Source organism: Pipistrellus hanaki (genome assembly GCF_964339955.1).
Source record: "Pipistrellus hanaki genome assembly, chromosome: 17".
Lineage (NCBI taxonomy): Eukaryota > Metazoa > Chordata > Mammalia > Chiroptera > Vespertilionidae > Pipistrellus > Pipistrellus hanaki.
In genome coordinates, this window is record NC_140519.1 from 25,883,651 (window position 1) to 25,901,855 (window position 18,205).

General features: G+C 39.1%; 1 protein-coding gene across 4 annotated transcripts in view; it reads left to right on the forward strand.

Annotated features, from left to right (window-relative positions):
* Positions 1 to 15,213, forward strand: part of ATP6V1H (ATPase H+ transporting V1 subunit H) — a 60,221-nt gene extending 45,008 nt beyond the window's left edge. For all 4 annotated transcript variants that reach the window (XM_084864911.1, XM_084864914.1, XM_084864913.1 and 1 more), the window contains 2 exons: positions 281 to 394; positions 14,886 to 15,213. In XM_084864911.1, coding sequence (XP_084721037.1) covers positions 281 to 394; positions 14,886 to 14,946 — 175 coding nt within the window. In that variant the 3' untranslated portion in view covers positions 14,947 to 15,213. The remainder of the gene's footprint in view (positions 1 to 280; positions 395 to 14,885) is intronic.
* The last annotated feature ends 2,992 nt before the right edge of the window (positions 15,214 to 18,205 follow it).

Genomic DNA, 18,205 nt, shown 5'->3' on the forward strand with positions numbered 1-18,205 from the left:
CTAGAACATTATAACCAGGAATATTATGTGAGATATTCAGGCAGGTGAAACTTGCCTGGATTGAGAAAGGAGAATAGCAATTAGATTTAATCTTAGAAATGCAAAAGATGAAATATTTGAATGCCTTAAAACTACGATTTGGAGAAAATGATAGAAAAAAAGACATGTTGGTTTACTTACGTGCATTGTAACTTTCCTTGGGGTTTGGGCTTTCTGCCGACTAACAGCAGGAGTTTGAAGGTAATTGCAGTATCTTCACACAGTGGCTTCTGTTCCGCAGGGTCATCGAGCAGCTTGGTGGGAAGCAGCTGGTGATGAACCACATGCACCACGAAGACCAGCAGGTTCGCTACAACGCTCTCCTGGCTGTGCAGAAACTCATGGTGCACAACTGGTATGTGCCGGTTCTCCTCCCCTCACACACTCGTCTGCGAGGTCTCACTTGTCCAGAAGTTCTTATGCAATTGTTCTGATGAATGATAGTTTTAAAAATCAGTGATATTTTTTATTTAAAAATTTTTAATTTTTTCCCCCTTTTTATTGAATGTATTGGGGTGACACTAGTTAACAATATTATATAGGTGTTAGATGCACACTTACACAACACATCATCTGTCCACTGCATTGTGTGTTTATTATTTTAAATGTCTAGAAATATATTTTAGCGATTCAGAGCAATGACATAATCTGAAGAAATGTATATGTATTCAAAGTACTGATATCAAACACATCTCTAGAAGTAACTAAAAGGCCCCCTGTGACATGAGCGAACCAACCTTTATGGGATTGATGAAATCCAGTTGGACTATTCTGACCAGAGACTACAATTTTGCCAGGTTTAACTACTCGGCATAGGGTTCACTGACTGGATTTTACCAGTTCACACGGAAACACAAAGTGATTACGATTTAACTCTCATATTTCCTTTTTACTCATTATAGCTGCTTGCTTTTGAAATAACTGAAGTCATGTTTTTCTGTCTTTAAAAAAAGAATCTAAAGTATTGACCTTTGTGTGCCCTCTTAAAATAAGATAAATGAAAGAGTGACTGCTTAGATAAAAATGGTGAGCCATTTGTGTGCGTGATGGAACAAACTGGGATCCTTTGTCATGGCTGTTTTTAGCCGGAGGTTGGATGTTCAGTGCTTTCGGCCGCATAGCATCTTCTGAACAGTTCAAATGCCTTCGGTTCCCACTCTGTGGAAGCAAGCTCTGGCATTGGGCTATTTTTGTTAATGCACAATGAGCAAATTATACATTTCCTATAACTGACAATAATATTACCAGAAAGAATTAATGGTGCATTAGGATGTATACATTTGAAAGATGAAGCAAATACAGTATAGGAGAATATCCAGGTGCTGTTGTGGCATTATGCATAACTATTATCATCTTACCACTTAAGCATTTTCTCATAAGTACTGACATTTATGTATTTTTTTTTAGTGTCTATGTTTTAAGCATTTACTCTGTATAACATTAAGTGTTGGGCTGTAGCTATGATGGAATTGGGCACAAGTTTATGTAGGATGATTAGAGATGGCCTCTGAGTAGACAGACACAGCTAAGCTGAGATAATAATGAAAGGAACCAGTCATAGAGCTCAAGTTTTGGGAGTAATTATTTCACATAGAGGGAGTGAGAGGGTAAAAGACCAGGGAGCAGGAATGAGCTTGGCTTCTTTAAAAGAAATGTCTGGAAACATATTGTTATGTGACAGCTGAGGGTGATGGTGCTACAGGCACCTAGTGGGTAGAGGCGAGGGATGCTGCTAAACATCCCACAATGCAGACAGTTCCAACAATGAACAACTGTCTTGCCCCGGGGTTGACAAACTGCGGCTTGTGAGCTACATGTGGCTCTTTGGCCCCTTGAGTATGGCTCTTCCACAAAATTCCACAGCCTGGGCGAGTCCTATGTTGAAGAAGTGGCATTAGAAGAAGTTTAAGTTTAAAAAATTTGTCTCTCAAAAGAAATTTCAATCGTTGTACTGCTGATATTTGGCTCTGGGGACTAATAAGTTTGCCACTGGTCTTGCCCAATGTATCGATGGTGCCAAGGTTGAGAAACTAATTTGAAGAATGGAATGAGGCCAGCGTGAAAAGAGTGGGCAAGGAGAGTTTGGCAGATATCCAATTGCATAGCCTCCATTTGACTCTTACTTTTGATGAAAGCCATTGAAAAATTTTTTAAAACAGGGAAATGACAAGGTTTGATTTATGTTTTAAAAAGATTGTTTAGGCTTCTCTGTGGAGATGGATTGCACAGGGGTAAGTGTAAAAGCAAGAAGACTGTTTTAGTAAGTTCTCATTGTGGTCTAGACTAAAAGATGGTTAGTAGCTTGGACCACAGCTATACTAGAAAAAGTTAGAAAGTAGGTGGACTTAGGATAGATTTCAGAGCTAGCGCTCGCAACATTTGATGGGCTAAAATATTTCTACTTTGTTCATAACCTAAATGCAAAAAGAATGGGATCAGTAAAGGGCACTCAAAGTCGTTTTTATCTGTTCAGCAGGAGGAAAATCTTTGCAAGTCAGTAAAATATGGAAGAATCCACTGGGTTTTCTCAACTTTTTTCACTTAAACCTGAGCCACATTTTTCTTTTCTGTTTTATTTTTTCTATCACCATTTATCCCTTCTGTGTCCTCTCTCACCTCCACACACCCCGTCCTGCAATCCCCACACTGTTGTCCATGTCCATGAGTTCTCTTTTTTTCTTTTTTGCTCAATCCCTCCACTCTGCCTTCGAGTCCCCTCTGAGTCCACCCCCGTACTCCCTAGCATATGCCTGCTCTCTATCTATGAGTCTGTCTCTATTTCCTTGGTAGTTGGGTTTGCTCATTAAATTTCACAAATGAGTGAGATCATATGGTACTTGTCTTTGTCTGACTGGCTTATTTCACTTAGCATAATGTTTTCCAGTTCCAGTTGGTTGAGTGTTCTTGCACCAAAGCACATTTTTCAACATAAATGAATTATTTAGTAATTTTATCTCTCTTGGTTTATGTCTCCATCATGAAATTAGTTTAAAGAATGTTGGCATTCAAGACTGTTGCAAGCCAATGAGCTTATATTTGCCAGGTGTTTTTCTGAAGTTTCTGTGAAAAACAGTTTTGTTTTCACTTTTTGTTGAAATTACGGTTGCTGAAGTAGAATTCTTGTTTTAATTTCTCTTAGAGCATTTATTGTTGAGTTTAGCTTTTTAAAAAATGTATATTTCTTATATGAAAGAAAAGATAGATATGAAAAAGGATGTTGACCATTTCCCTTTGCTAGTAGAAAAACATTTTTGATTGAGAATTTGTTTTTTATATGATCATATATCGAAGTTGAAACATTAAAATCTGATTATTCCCCCCCCCCCCTGAATTTAGGAACTTGATTTAGTCTTATAGTATATTTTTTTGATGTATGTGTACAAAAGGAAAAGTAAATATCTTTATAGCCAGAAACTGGTTTATTCACTCTTCATCATTAACTAGTTAATAAGAGAATATCCTTACCTGCTAATTATGTGCCAAGGTATTTCAACTTAATGTTTTAGTTATAATCGACCCCCTTTAATCAATAGGCTTAGTGTCAGTGTTTTCTTATGCTTTCTTTATAAAGGAATTTCCACATAAAGAGAGATAGAATTCACATGTGACCTGTAGATTTTGTTGTGACAGATATAATTCTTTGGCTGTTTGTGCCAGAGAATGAAAATTGCTCAAAGGTTAAATAAAATAAAAGCAATTTATTTAACCTTCGATCAATAAGAGACCAAATAGAATGCCACTTGGAAGGTAACTCTTCTGCAACGTGATCTACAAATGTGAAAGGATTTTGAATAAAAATCTTTATGCAGATAACCAAGTTGTCCTTATTAAATCATGCTGGTAAAGACTGCCTTTCTACTCACCTAGCATAGAGGCTTTTATTACCTAAAATATGGTTCTAAGACATTTCACACTAAATAAAAACATGAAAGCACAGTTGGCTTTGTGTCCTCTTAACATTTGTTTGTTTGGACTTAATATGGGTGATAATATTTTAGTTGAAAATTGTTAAAATATAATCATGGATAAAAGCAAAATAAAAGTCTGCCTGAATGACAACAGCAGCAGCTTTTCATGGCAATTTTGCTCATTATCTGTAGTAATTGTTTTGCTTCTAAGCTGTGCTGAAAAGATTTCTAGCACATTTTTTTGATTTACTTTTCTATCATAAATTATTTTTAGGTATTTGATACTGTATTATTCCTAAAGTATCTTTTTATGTATTAGGATATATTAAAATTTTAGATATAAAGTAAACATTTTTTTTTTTTTTACTGCAGGGAATATTTTTTTAAAATATATTATTTTATTGATTTTTTTTTATAGAGAGGAAGGGAGAGGGATAGAGAATTAGAAACATCGACCAGCTGCCTCCTGCACACCTCCTACTGGGGATGTACCCGCAACCAAGATACATGTCCTTGACTGGAATCAAACCTGGGACCCTTGAGTCCGCAGGCTGTCACTCTATCCATTGAGCCAAACCAGTTACGGCGGGAATATTTTTTTGTTTTAAGTATAAGTTTAGAATTACATTTTAAGTATAAATAGATAATTTTAAAATAGAGCTAGGCTGTCTTTGAATGTTGATTTTGATTCTTTTTTTAAGGAGTTAAATATTATGTTTCTTGATAACATAGAGATGGATTTATTTCTAGTTTACAAAATGTGGAATATAATTATATGTGAACATACTTTTTTACGAGTTTATGATTAATTTCAAAATTATTTCCATAAATTACAAGTCTTCATAGAATAGCCAGTTTCTCCCCTTCTCCTTTACATCTGCATTTGCATGGAATAATGGATTACAAATAGCCCTAACTGGTTTGGTGGGGGGATAACAGGGGTGAGCAGAATAGAGTTGCTAAGGGCCGGTTGGCACACACTGGCGCCTCCTCTGTCCAGGAGGCCTGGAGCAGGTCATTCCTCCTCACAGCCCTCCTGAATGACATGCACAGCTCTCTGACCTTCGTGTATCCACTGTGCGTTCCTGGCACACCCCTTGTTCTTTAGCAATGCTGGGTTTTTATATTCATAAAGTTAGGCTTTTTTATATTAATAATATTTTAGTTGAAAATTTTATGTTATGCTAGCATTTCCAAATCAATTGTAACTAAGTGATACACAGTGTCCAGAAAAGGCAATTTTGCTCCTTACGTGTAGCCATTGTTTTGCTTCTAAGCAAATTTGGTATTCCTCTTTCATGCTGTTCCCTAAGACATACTTGGGGGCCTAATGGGTGTACACTTGCTCATACTTCCTCCCCATGTACAATCAGAGTTCTTTATTAGATACCGTAGGGCTTAGCTTTGGTATTCAGATGGCATTGCCGTGCAGCTAGCCCATCTTCTGTCTCGTCTCTATTTTCACTGTCATTGTTTATTGCGTACTGTCCCGGTTATTCTTTTTCTTCTCCCATTTCTATCTGATTTCAGCTACCACATCTGCCGTTGGCTGAATTACTTAATTTAAAAAAATCTCTTCTGCCCTTTTGTTCCTACCACACCCTGGCTTTTGTGCAGAAAAGCAGGCTATATGGAGCTCTTGCCCAGCAATCAGACGCTCCTTTCCTGCACTGGGAACTAATGGATCGGCCCCAGTAGGTTGATTGCCTGGCTGTCCCTTCTTTTTGCCTCATTTAATCACGGCCTACTGCTCCCGGGTCTTTGTCGATGGAAAGAGGTGCCTTTCCAACTCCACTTCCCAACTTTAGTTAGAGTGAAGATTCTGTTGCCACTGACAGGGAAAGTGACATTTCATTGGTGTTAAGATAATGACTTGTAAGGAAAACTTTGCCTGACTCCTAAAACTTAAGCATCTTCCCCATTTTTTTTTTAAAAGGAATAGACAGAATATGAGTTATAAGTGTATATCTAGTATAGTATGGATAATATCTTTATTCAAGAGAAGAAATGATTGGTAGGATAGTTTCAGCTAACAATATAACAGCTCTAACTGCTGGTATCTTTGTCTCTCCTGGTGTTTCAGTACATTTCTCCATAGGAGAAAAATGTATCCTTTCTCAGGTTCTAACTTCCCTGTAGGACTCTTAAACTACTTTTCATTTGACAGTTATCAAGCTCCTAGAATATGCCAGGCACTGAGCTAAAAACTGGAGAAAGATAAATCAGATACAATCTCCTCCCTCATTTAAGAGTCTTATATTGTAAGTATAATTCTAGAAAAAGGAGCCAATCATAAGCCTTAAATATGGGCTTTGCTTTACATACTATCTTTGTAACTAATCCTATATAAAAAAGCCTAATGTGCTAAGTATCTGGTTGTCCATTCAACCAATCCAAGTGTAATATGCTAATTATATGCTAAGTCCGCTCAACCACTCTCTAAGACGTCCACTGACCACTGGGGACAGATGCTCTGACTGGTAGGTTAGCTTGCTGCTGGGGTCTGGCTGACCGGGATTGAGCGAGATGGGCTGGACACTCCCCGGAACCCTCTTGCAGTTGCTCCCTGGCTGGCCAACCTCCCACATTCCTCCCTGGCCCTGATAGTGCATTGGTGGGGTCCCTTGGCCTGGCCTGCCCCCTCTCGCAATCCGGGACCCTTTGGGGGATATCAGAGAGCTGGTTTTGGCCCGATCCTGCAGGCCATGCTGAGGGACCCCACTGGTGCATAAATTTTGTGCACCAGGCCTCTAGTATAAAATAAACTCTATTCTTAAAAGTCCTTATAACAACACAGACATTTCTCCCACACTGCACTTGTGTAACTAGATTTGTATGTAATGCGGTCATTTAGGGGTCATACTCTGCCTTGTAGATTGCTTTGGGTTGTAACTACTTGCTGATCAGGAACCGCATTTAAAAGAAAAAGAGTGCCTTCTGGTTTCCATTTCTGCATGTAAGGAGCTTGGAAGTCACTACTCCATTGTAACAAGTAAAAAGCTAGACAGGCTGAAAAATCAGCAACTCTGCTTAGATCCATGAGAGAGAGAAGACTCAAGGTAAACCACTGTCCTATGATATTGGAGAGTCAGATAGGTGAATACAGGGAGTCCAGGCTTACTGGAGCAGAGACTCGAGGCCGGCAGGGCAGTTAGGGGCAATCGGGCTGGGAGAGGAGTAGTTAGGCATCAATCAGGCTGGCAGGGGAGTGGTTAGGGGATGATCAGGCTGGCAGGCAGAAGCGGTTAGGAGCAATCAGGAAGGCAGGCAGGTGAGCAGTTGGGAGCCTGCAGTCCTGGATTGGAGAGGGTGCAGGCTAGGCTGAGGGAATTTTGTGCACCAGGCTTCTAGTACTCTGTATAATATTATGATGGATGAGTGTCATTTTTCATTTGTCTAATTCCATATACTGAACTATACCAAGAGTGAACCCTAATGTGACCAATGGGTTAGATGATTATGATGTGCCAATGTGGGTTCATCTTTGATAACAAATGTACCACTGTAGTGGGGCATGTTGATAAGTAGAGGAGGCTATGCATGTGAGGGGTTACATATATATATGTGTAGATATGTGTGTGTGTGTGTGTATGAAACCTCTGTAACCTCCTCTCAATTTTGTGAACCTAAAATTGCTCTAAAAAACAGTCTTCAAATATAAAAGACAAATAAAAGGAAAGGGGCTTTTGCTGCCTACCCTGATGCTTTGAGTGGCTCACCACTTTAGATATCATAACCGTGTATTAGAAACCGTGTGTTATGATAACGTGTGTAAGACACTGCTGATCTAATGATTAAGCTGGTAGTGACAGGTCTGGGACTGTTTTTGAACATAGCAAGAGATTAAAAAAAAAAACCTCTGGATTTGACTATTTGATATTTAGATTTTGTAGCTAGTTTAAGAAGATTTGATTACTGGAATTCCTATAGGAGAAATAACTTTGTTATTGCAAATTTTGCCCAAATTGCTTTTATAGACATCTCAGTAGATTCTTGATGCAATTGCTTTTAAAATGTACATTTTTCCTCCCCCTCTGCTTTAGGACTCAAATTCACATAAATAGAGTATATTTTTAGAATCACTGATTTTTTTTTTTTTATTCCCATCATCACCCTTGAGGGCCACTGCTATTCTGTTCATCTTTGAATTTAGCTACTGTTGGAAAATGAAGTGGCAATCCTGCAGCCGTTAAAGACAGATTTTCCAAATGGGTACACTTAGGGTTTCAGGATATTTATTCGCTGTGCGCCTAAGGCATGGATAGGATAATGCTTCACTTTGCTTTTCATGGTGTGGGGAGGGGATTGCTAGCTAAGTGGCTCTTCGGAGACAGTATTTTTTACAAAAGGTACTGCCATGGGAAAGGTCTCCCTGTGGGGATGTCCAGTCTTCAGCTCTTACAGGATCTCTCCACAGTGACAGAAAGGGGGTGCCATTTAAATGTACACTTGAGCTCCTATGAAAGCTGTCAGCATGCTTAGAGTGAGTGATATTGGAGAGAATGATGTTGCAAGGAGAAAAAACCCCGGGGTGCAGAAAATTAAAGAGGTTTGTTTATTTAAATCATAGGCTATTAATGAAGGTGCCCATTTGTTTTTTGAAAAAGAAATCAAGTGGCTAGTGATTATGAAAATATTTTTGAGAAAATAAATTAAGGACTCACATTATGATGTTGTTAAGCTCTTTTCTCTTATATCTGGACAACAATATATTTTCAGCCAGTGAGAGGTAGAATGTACAATGAGTGAACATTATATATAGTGATTAAAACTCTGAGTTTTAGAATTAGACAGATTTGAGTACAGTATCCTCCCTGCCACTAACGAGGTGTCCAAACATTGGAACATGTCACTTATCATTAATAAACTCCAGTTCCTTATCTATCAAATGGGGCTCCTTTGTGCCTTTTATGCATATTCTTGTGAAGAGCAATTGAGAACATGTGCATCAAGCAGTTAGTAATGCAATGCTTAATCAATAGCAGGCACTAAGAAATATCTTTCCCAGGCTGAGATTTCAAAGTATTGAGTAGACGATTTGACTACATGTACTTACTTTTGGAATTTAAATGTTTCTGTAAATTAGATGCAGATGAGAGAGCTCTGTGATTTTCACATGGTTCAGTCATTACATAGAAAAATCAGTTCATAAAACAGAATTTGATTTCTTTGTATATAATATTCAAAATTATGATATCAGTTGGAAGGATAATTCAATCTATAACTACAGTGAGTTCGCATTAAAGAAAATAGGACTATATAAAATACTTGTTTTATTTTTGCTCTTTACCAAATAGAAATCTGTATTGTAAACAACAGTAAAGTCCATGTTTTCTAAGATGAATTGTTTTTATATATTCAGAGGAATATTTCGTTAATGATTAATATCACACCCACTTGTTTTCCAAAACAAGATAAGTAAAGGTTAAGAGAACGATAATTATGACTCAGTTGTACTTTTAATAATTATGATAAACTCAGAAAGACATGGGATATAGAATTCTAGGTTCATCATAATTTTAGTTTGAAAATTTACACACACTGAAAGATTCGAGAAAATAATACAAAACTGATAGTAACAGATTTTCTACTAAGCTTCTTGGCAGCCAAGGAAAAAAGGGGAACTGTAGTTTTCATAGATTAATATGTTGGTCAGGAGAAAATTAACTTCTTTTTGGCACTAAATTATATAGCTGAAGTTACCATGTATTTCAATTATATAGGTGAAATTTGTCTGTTGAATGGGTAACACAGTGTCTTCAACCACAGTTTTAAAGAAAGAATAATCATTTTGGACCTTATAAACAATCATAAATATAGTGAAGTTTGGCAATTAATTATAATGTGTTGAAGGCCTTCTGTTGTTGTAGCTGTTAATATAGGCCAGGTGTAAATGCTTCCTGGGTCCTTGCTTCTCACAGAATAGAACCGAGGCAGCTAATGTCATCTTCAGACCGCCTCTGTCAAATCTGAGCTTTTTCAGTGGTGCATGGTAGGAACTGGAAAGCAGTTTGTCAGTATTATAGAAGTGGAAGTATAGAATTTTATGGCCATTGGTGAGAGAATAAAGTAGGTATTTTTTAGTCACATGTAAACTCTTTCTTAGCATACAACATAATCTCCTTTGTAAGCTGTTTTGTAGTTGGAGTTTTCAGACTGCTTTTTTTTTTTTTTTTTAGTTTCAGAGATAGTGGAGTCCCAACTGATTTAAGTTATGAATGAAGTCAAAGAAGAGAAAATATTATACTTCTCAAATTTGCTTTGTAGGCAATAGAAGCAAAGATATAATGTCAAGCTTCTGTAAATTGCTGGAGTAAAATGGGCATTTTATGAGTGAATAAGTTGAATTTTTATTGTTGTATTGATCTTCATGTGTAAGGAGGAATACTGAGTAAATACACTGATTCATTTAAAGTAGCTCTTCTTGAGTTCTTTGTTATAGATGCATTATAATCCTTTGAAATAAAATTTATAATAGTTTTTCCTTTTGCCTTACAGTAATGTAACTTTAACCTGAAGAAATTATTCATATCTGCTTATTATTTTCTCCTCTATCAAAATAGGAAGTGTTTTCTGCGCCTTCGAGGCTCTTATTGGAGGCGAGGCAGCCTCAGCAGAAGGGAATAAGACCTGAGCCAGGCCATTTGCTCACTTTGCACCTGAGCAAGTTATTGAAGTTTCCCCTGGCTCCATTGTCTCCCTGTAAATGGCAGTACCACCCACCTCACAGGGCTGCTGTCCAGATGGAGGGTAAAACATGGATATGCCGGCATCCTGTTGTCATGATGGCGTGTAAAGTGTGGAACGCAGCAGCCATTCTGTGTTCCCAGCCCCAAGCACTTGGTGTCAGGACTTCCACAGAGAATTCAGAGGCAGTCTTGAATCTTGGGAATGTTTTCATTGAATACATGTTGCCGTTTGACATCAGAAGTGCAGACTGACAACATTTTACCAGCCAAGTTCAAAAAAAGCTAGGTCTCTTTCTGTAATAAATGCCTTTTGCAGTTGAGCTCTCTCTGACGTTTTAACAACCCACATTGTGGGGCACAGCTACAGTGTTTGGACAGGTTCAAGCCTTGGACTGAGGAGAGGGCACAGTCCTCTCATGGCCACGTGCAAGTCCCAGCCGGAGGGCAGAGCCCTCCCAGCACAGTTATAGCCAACAGCTGTGGTTGTGAGCTTGAACCTGTGGTCTGAACACGTGACCCCATGTGCCCAAGTGATATAAGCTGCAAGTAAACAAAGCTTGATCAGGTGCATGTATTTGAGTGGGATTGAAACTCAGGAGAATGTTGTAAACATCTTGACCACGCCCTTACTTTGCCTCGTGGCAAAGTAAAATAAAGACGCAGCTTGTGGGCACTGGCTCTGTCTCTCAAGGGAAGCAGCGTCCCACCGAGACTTAGCTTTCATTCTCGTCTGTCTTTTCTAAGCTTTTCAGCCGCCCCCACTCAGGGTCACCCTTGGCCGTGCCGGTGTGGCACACCACATGCATAGCAAACATACTAATTTCAAGAAAGCCTGCGGAGGAGATTCGATTCTTTTTTCCAGGAATCCTGTCTGGGCTCTTCTCCTGTAGACTTCTGGCATTTTGTGACCCACAATACCTCATCTTAGGCTCACAAAATTCCACCTGGGGCCCTTGATGTGCAAGTTCTCAGTTGAACAATTTACATCTATGTGTGTCCTTTGCCTTAACCCTAAATTGCATAATCCCGAGCAGACAGAAAAGGAGGCCCTGGTTTCCACACGCCAGGCACCAGGTCACAAAGAAGTGAATGCCTCACAGCTGCCTTGTAGGTAGCAAAGAAGTGAGTGTAGAGTAGAGCATATTACCCACAATAATTACCTTGACCAGGAAGACAAAGGAGCAAGAGTCGGGCAGGGAAGAAGTCATGGCTGGGCATGTTTTTCTGTTCTCGGCCAGGATAACTCCCCTTCGCTCTGTTTTAATTTCCTTCTACTTTGACCCTCTGTCTCTCTTGTGAAGAAGTCAGTCATCTTCCTTACTCCAAGTGTCCATGGTTGTCCATGAAATATTAAATATTAGTTAAATCTGGTGTGGGAAATGAACCACCTTCATGTCTCTGAAAGAGATGGAGCAGATGTGACTCTTGGGAGGCATGGTGCCTCTGAGTACACCTTTCAAAGGTTTCCCAAGATCACTCTGACACGGGAGAGAAAGTATTTTTCCTCTGCGCCTCTGAGTTCTGAGCTGAGGCACCTGTAATAAGAGACAGATAAACAAGAGAAAAATAGTTTATTAACATGTATTCCTCTTGTACACATGGGGAGTATCCAGGAACTAAATGGGTAACTCAAAAAATAGATTTAGAATTTAGGCTTAAATTACATCTTAATAGGAAAAAGAGAAGGGGGCAGAATAAATAATTTTTAGGAAACATGGGTGATCAGTGGGAGGCAATTTGTGACGAAGTTTGGTTGGGTGTGGTGTGTGGACTCCTAGTCTCTCCTTATGATGAGCCAGCCTCTCTGGTTGAAGAAACTCTGGAGGTGGGGTCTGGACAATTGAGTTCTTTGCGGAGCACCTGTCTCTTAGCAGGTGAGGGGAATTCAGAGAAAGCCTGTGCCTGCATTTGCTGTTTTTCAGGCGCCTTTGACTTAAAATGACCAGTACACCAAGTGGGGTGGCATGCTCTGCTGCCCTTTGCACTAAGTAGTCCAACATTCGAAATTGGCACATATAAAGGTCCTCTTGAAATGAAGCACTTCTAATTTCAGCTCAGTTCCTTAAGTATACATAGAAAAAGCATAAGATCTGGAAATTTTATAATAAATATATTCTACTTCTCCTTCCCCTAAACAAAACAGACCTCTGCAGTCACAGGCAGTCCCTAGTTGCAGGCTTCCCCACAGGGGCAGCACTGATAGAAACCAGAGACTCCTGCTTTTTCCTGTCTAGTGAAATTTATAGGATGGCTTTCCTTTAGGCCTTTGTGTAAATTCGAACTATTTACATGCTCTTGGTTGAAAATAAGATCCCCATTGTCTAACCCTTTGCACTCCAAACCATTCTGGACATTGGCTACCAGCTACTCGACGCTACTTTGCGGCGGAAACTTGCGTTGAAATAACTCAATTCCCCGTAACCATTAATAAACTGCAATGTCCCCTGAGAGGGGACATCTGAGTGATATGCTAGAATTCCGATGTCCCCTGAGAGGGGACAGCGGAGTGCAAAGGGCTAAATTATGTCAGGGTAGCTCTTAGCTAACATAAGAATCTATGTTATGCTTTAACATGATATCCAAATGAGTAAGTCAGTGATAAGAACTTTCCTGTAAGGCTTTTTAAAATGTCATTATCCATTTCCATGACACATGATGTTCCAGCTAGTTGCACGGTATTTTAAATCATAGTTCACTTTGGTACATTTTGGGGGGATGGCTCCCTAACACCTCACCCACTCTAGTTTGTTTTCTATTCCAACCTTGCTTCACCTCTTTGATAACTTTCGGCTCAGGCTGTGATTTCTGAGGGGAAGGGAGGGCAGTGAAACAACTTAGGTCCTCCCTCTCCCCTTCCTCTGCAGCTCTGTGGACAAAGGCAGGATCACATTTACTAGGAGATGCCGGTGGCACCCAAAGGTTGTTTCCTGGAGGTCCTCGGACCAAGAGAGGTGGAAAGACCAGTTGAGGAGAAGGAGGGGGTGACATGGGCCCCGGGTGCCCACCGCTCGTCCCTGGGCCAGCTCAGCGCCTCCATTAGCCTTCGTGTTAAAATGAAGAGTCTTCATCCCACAACTGCTGCAGCCAATGAAGTGGTGGTGCTGGAATGCAAACCCCTATCTCTGTTCTTATTAGAGGGGAAATATGTCAATAATCTCATCCTTATCAGGTAGTTAAAAAACCAGAGTTTGGGCAAGTCACTTGCAGAAAACAGGGTACAGATTGTTTTCTGTCCTGGAGTTAACTGATATCTGTAGGTAATGGAGAGCGAACTCGAGTAAACAAACGACCACTGGAGTCCAGACCAAATTAAAATTTAAGGAGCCCTTTCAATAACTGGCTGGCTGACTGCTCTCTCTACGCAGCCCAGAGAGCACCCCGACCCTTTGTGTCGGACCGTATTTATACCCATTCGCGACCTCCTGTTCAGCAGAGCAAACAATTTTAAAACAATTTAAACAAAGTAGTTTTTCTTAGGGAAAGTCAACATGTCACTTATATGGGGTCCTGGCGCCTGGTGGAGTAAGTAACTGCATCCTGTTATCAGGAAAGTGGACAGTGATCTATCCTGGAAGGCTCTTTTGTTAGTTGTAGCTGGGATTTATGGTCACATCGACTAGGAGAAAGCATGCTCAAAAATCTCCACTCTCTAACACTGTCTGTGCAATGAGAATAGCATGTCTCTGCCCTGGGATTGTTCCATGGGTTCTGTGCAGCCATCTCTGCAGGTTTGCAGCTGTGCCGGGCCAGAGCGCGTGCTCCATAACAAGCAGCTCTACCAGGTGTGGGGACTCTTGTTATTTTCGGGGGTTTGTTTTCATCTATATCTATCAACATTGATACCTGTATTCTCCGACATCGGGGAGTGTGTTTTCATGTATCAGTCCACGGGCACGGAATCATACTTACGTTGACGTTTCAACTTCTTAGATTGCAGAAAAGGCAGCACCAGTAATCAAGGCTTTCCCCAAACAGTAAAGCAGACGTCTCCCAGTAACTAACTACATGGCTTTGTAATTGAATGCAGGATTGCTTGTTCGTGGGTGTGATGACCTGCTTGTGTATTTTAAATAGAGCGTTGGAAATTCATACAGTATAGGCACTTCTGAAATTGGGAAAAGTTTTGTTTTCTGGGACTAGTTGATTAATGTTTAGATATTAAAGCATAGGACAGTATATATTTTGCTTCGATTTAGAAAGAGATTCTTTGTTACTTAAATGCTAATTGACCTTGCTGTTTTATTTTTAGGGAGTACCTTGGTAAACAGCTCCAATCTGAGCAACCTCAGACCGCTGCTGCCCGAAGCTGAACCAACCTCCCACATCGCCTACGAGGGCAGCACACCTGGAGTGTGAATTTCAGTAGTTAAATAATTTCTCATTTTATGTGTAATTTTCTTCTGTTGTGTGGCTGTTTCCGCTGCTGATTTTTAGCAAAAGTGTTCGCCTGTCAATCTGTATAAAAGTAAATGCTTTCTGTACCTAAGGAAAAGATTACTGTTACATATATTGCTTGTATTTCTATATTTATTATTCACTGGAAATGAATATAGTTATTAAAGGATTCTCACTCCAAATAGGTTTTCTCTTTACTCTTTCTTACTGAGACTTGAATAAGCTGTGGATCACTGATAGCTCCAAATAGGTTGCCCAGAGCCAGTCACAGACAGCATCTGACATTGGCCTGCACCAGACTCCTTGTGAAGAGCCCAGAACCAATGACCAGTTCCAGACAGAAAGGAGCAGGATTCAGTAAGCTTTTCAAACAGCTTATCCACAGGGATATGTTAGCAGGTACCAAAACCTGCTGAGGCAAATTCAGCTTTCTGTGATCAGCACTGTCATAACAGCTTTCATGCCTGTTGGGCATTGAGTCTCACTGGCAGCCAGCCTGAAGGTTGATCCCATGCACAAAAGGGCCAATAGCAATCAAAATTCAATTACAACAGGAGGGGCCCACAAAACATGCACAAGGGGCATTATTAGAGCACCCAGCTCAGTGATCAGGGAGACCACCACGGTCCCACGGGTCACCTACTACATAGAAACAAACACAAAGAGGCAACCAGAAGGGGGAGACAAATAAAAGCCCTGGAATGGATGACTTTACAGGTGAATTTTTACCAAACATGCAAAAAAGAACTAATACCCATCCTTGAACTATTCCCAAAAATTCAAGAGGAGGAAAGACTTCTAAGCTCATTTTCTAGGCCAGCACTATCCTAATTCCAAAACCAGATAAAGAGAAAATTATAGGCCAAGATCTATGTTGAACATAGTTGCAAATCCTCAACAAAATATTAGCAAACTGAATCCAGCTATACATTAAAAAGATGATACACCATCATCAAGTGGGATTTTTTTCTGGGGATACAAACTTGTTAAAATATCTGCAGTTCAATAAATGTGACACACCATATAAACAAAATGAAAGATAAAAAATAACATGATTATATCAATAGATGTAGAAAAAGCATTTGATAAAATCCAGTGCTTATTTATGATAACTCTTAGCAAAGTGGGAATAGAGAGAATGTACTTCCCATAATAAAGGTCATATATGACAAATCCACAGCCAACATTTTCCTCATTGGGCAAAAACTGTAAGTGTTCCTCTTAAGATCAGGAACAAATCAAGCATGTCTGCTTTCATCACTCTTATTCAACATAGTACTGGAAGTCCAGTCACAACAATCAGATAACAAGGAAAAATAAAAGGCATCTAAATTGGAAAGGAAGAAGTAAAACTATCATCATTTGCAGATATGATACTGTATATGGAAAACTCCATAAAAATGATTCCATAAAAAATTACTAGAATTGATAAATGAATTCAGTAAATTAACAGGATATAAAATAAATATCTAGAAATCAGTTGTATTTTTATATACCAATAATGAACTATCGGAAAGGCAAAAAACAACTCCAATTCCATTCACAATTGCTTCAAAAGAATAAAATATCTAGGAATAAATTTAAGGGTGTAAAAGGCCTGTACTTCAAAGAATTATAAGATATAAAGAAATTGAAGAAGATACAAATAATGAAGCATAAACTGTTCATGGATATAATGAATTAACACAAAATGTCCATATCACCCAAAGCAATCTATAGATTCAATGTAATTCCTATTGAGAAACCAATGGCATATTTCATAGAAATAGAACAAATATTCCAAAAATTTATATGGAACCACAAAAGACCCTGAATAGTACATCAATCTTGAGAAAAAACATAGTTGGGGGAATCATGCTACCTGATACCAAACTATACAAGACCATAGTAATCAAAACAGCATGGTACTGGCATAAAAACAGACATAGAGATCAATGGAATAGAATGGAGAGTCCAGAAATAAACCCATGCCTTTACAATTAATATTTGACAAAGGAGGCAAAAACATACAGTGTGTTAAAGACAGTCTATTCAACAAATGGTGTTGGAAAAGTTGGATATACATGCAAAAATGACACTAGATTACCTTTTTACACCCAATAAAAGAATAAATTCAAGATGGATCAAAGGCCAAAACCGGTTTGGCTCAGTGGATAGAGTATCGGTCTGCAGACTGAAAGGTCCCAGGTTTGATTCCGGTCAAGGGCATGTACATTGATCGCAGGCACATCCCCAGTAAGGGGTGTGCAGGAGGCAGCTGGTCGATGTTTCTCTCTCATCGATGTTTCTGGCTCTCTATCCCTCTTCCTTCCTCTCTGTAAAAAATCAATTAAAAAAAAAAAAAAAAAAGATGGATCAAAGACTTGAGTGTTAGACTAGAAAATAAAAACCACAGAGGAAAACAGACAGTTAAATCTTGGACATTTCTGGTAGCAATATTTTTCCTGATGTATCTCCTCAGGCAAGGGAAACAAAAGGAAAAAAAAAACAAAACAAATTGGACTACATCAAAATAAAATGGTTTTGCATAACGAAACTATCAGCAAAATGAAAAGACAGCTCACTGAATGGGAGAACATATTTGCAGATACAGCTGTTAAGGGGTTAATATCCAAAATTTGGAAAAACTTATGAAACTCAACACCAAAAACCCCAAACAATCCAATTAATAAATGGGCCAACGACCTGAAAGACACTTCTCCAAAGAGGACATACCGATGGCCAGTAGACATATTTAAAGATGCTAAGAATCACTAATCATCAGAGAAATGCAAATTAAAACCACATGACATCATCTCACACCTATCAGAATGCCTATTATCAATAAATCAACAAAACAAGTGTTGGCGAGGATGTGCAGAAAAAGGAACCCTAGTACACTGCTGGTGGGAATGCAGATTGAAGTCACTGTGGAAAACAGTATGGAGTTACCTCAAAAACTTAAAAATGGAACTGCCCTATGACCCAGCAATTCCACTTCTTGGAATTTATTAAAAGATACCTAAAACATTAATTTGAAAGAATATGTACCCCTCTATGTTCATTACAACATTATTTACAATAGCCAAGATTTGGAAGCAGCCCAAGTGTCCATCGATAGATGAGTGAATAGAACAGCCATAGTACATTTACAGATGGAATACTCCACTAGAAATGAAAAACTAAAATTAAGAA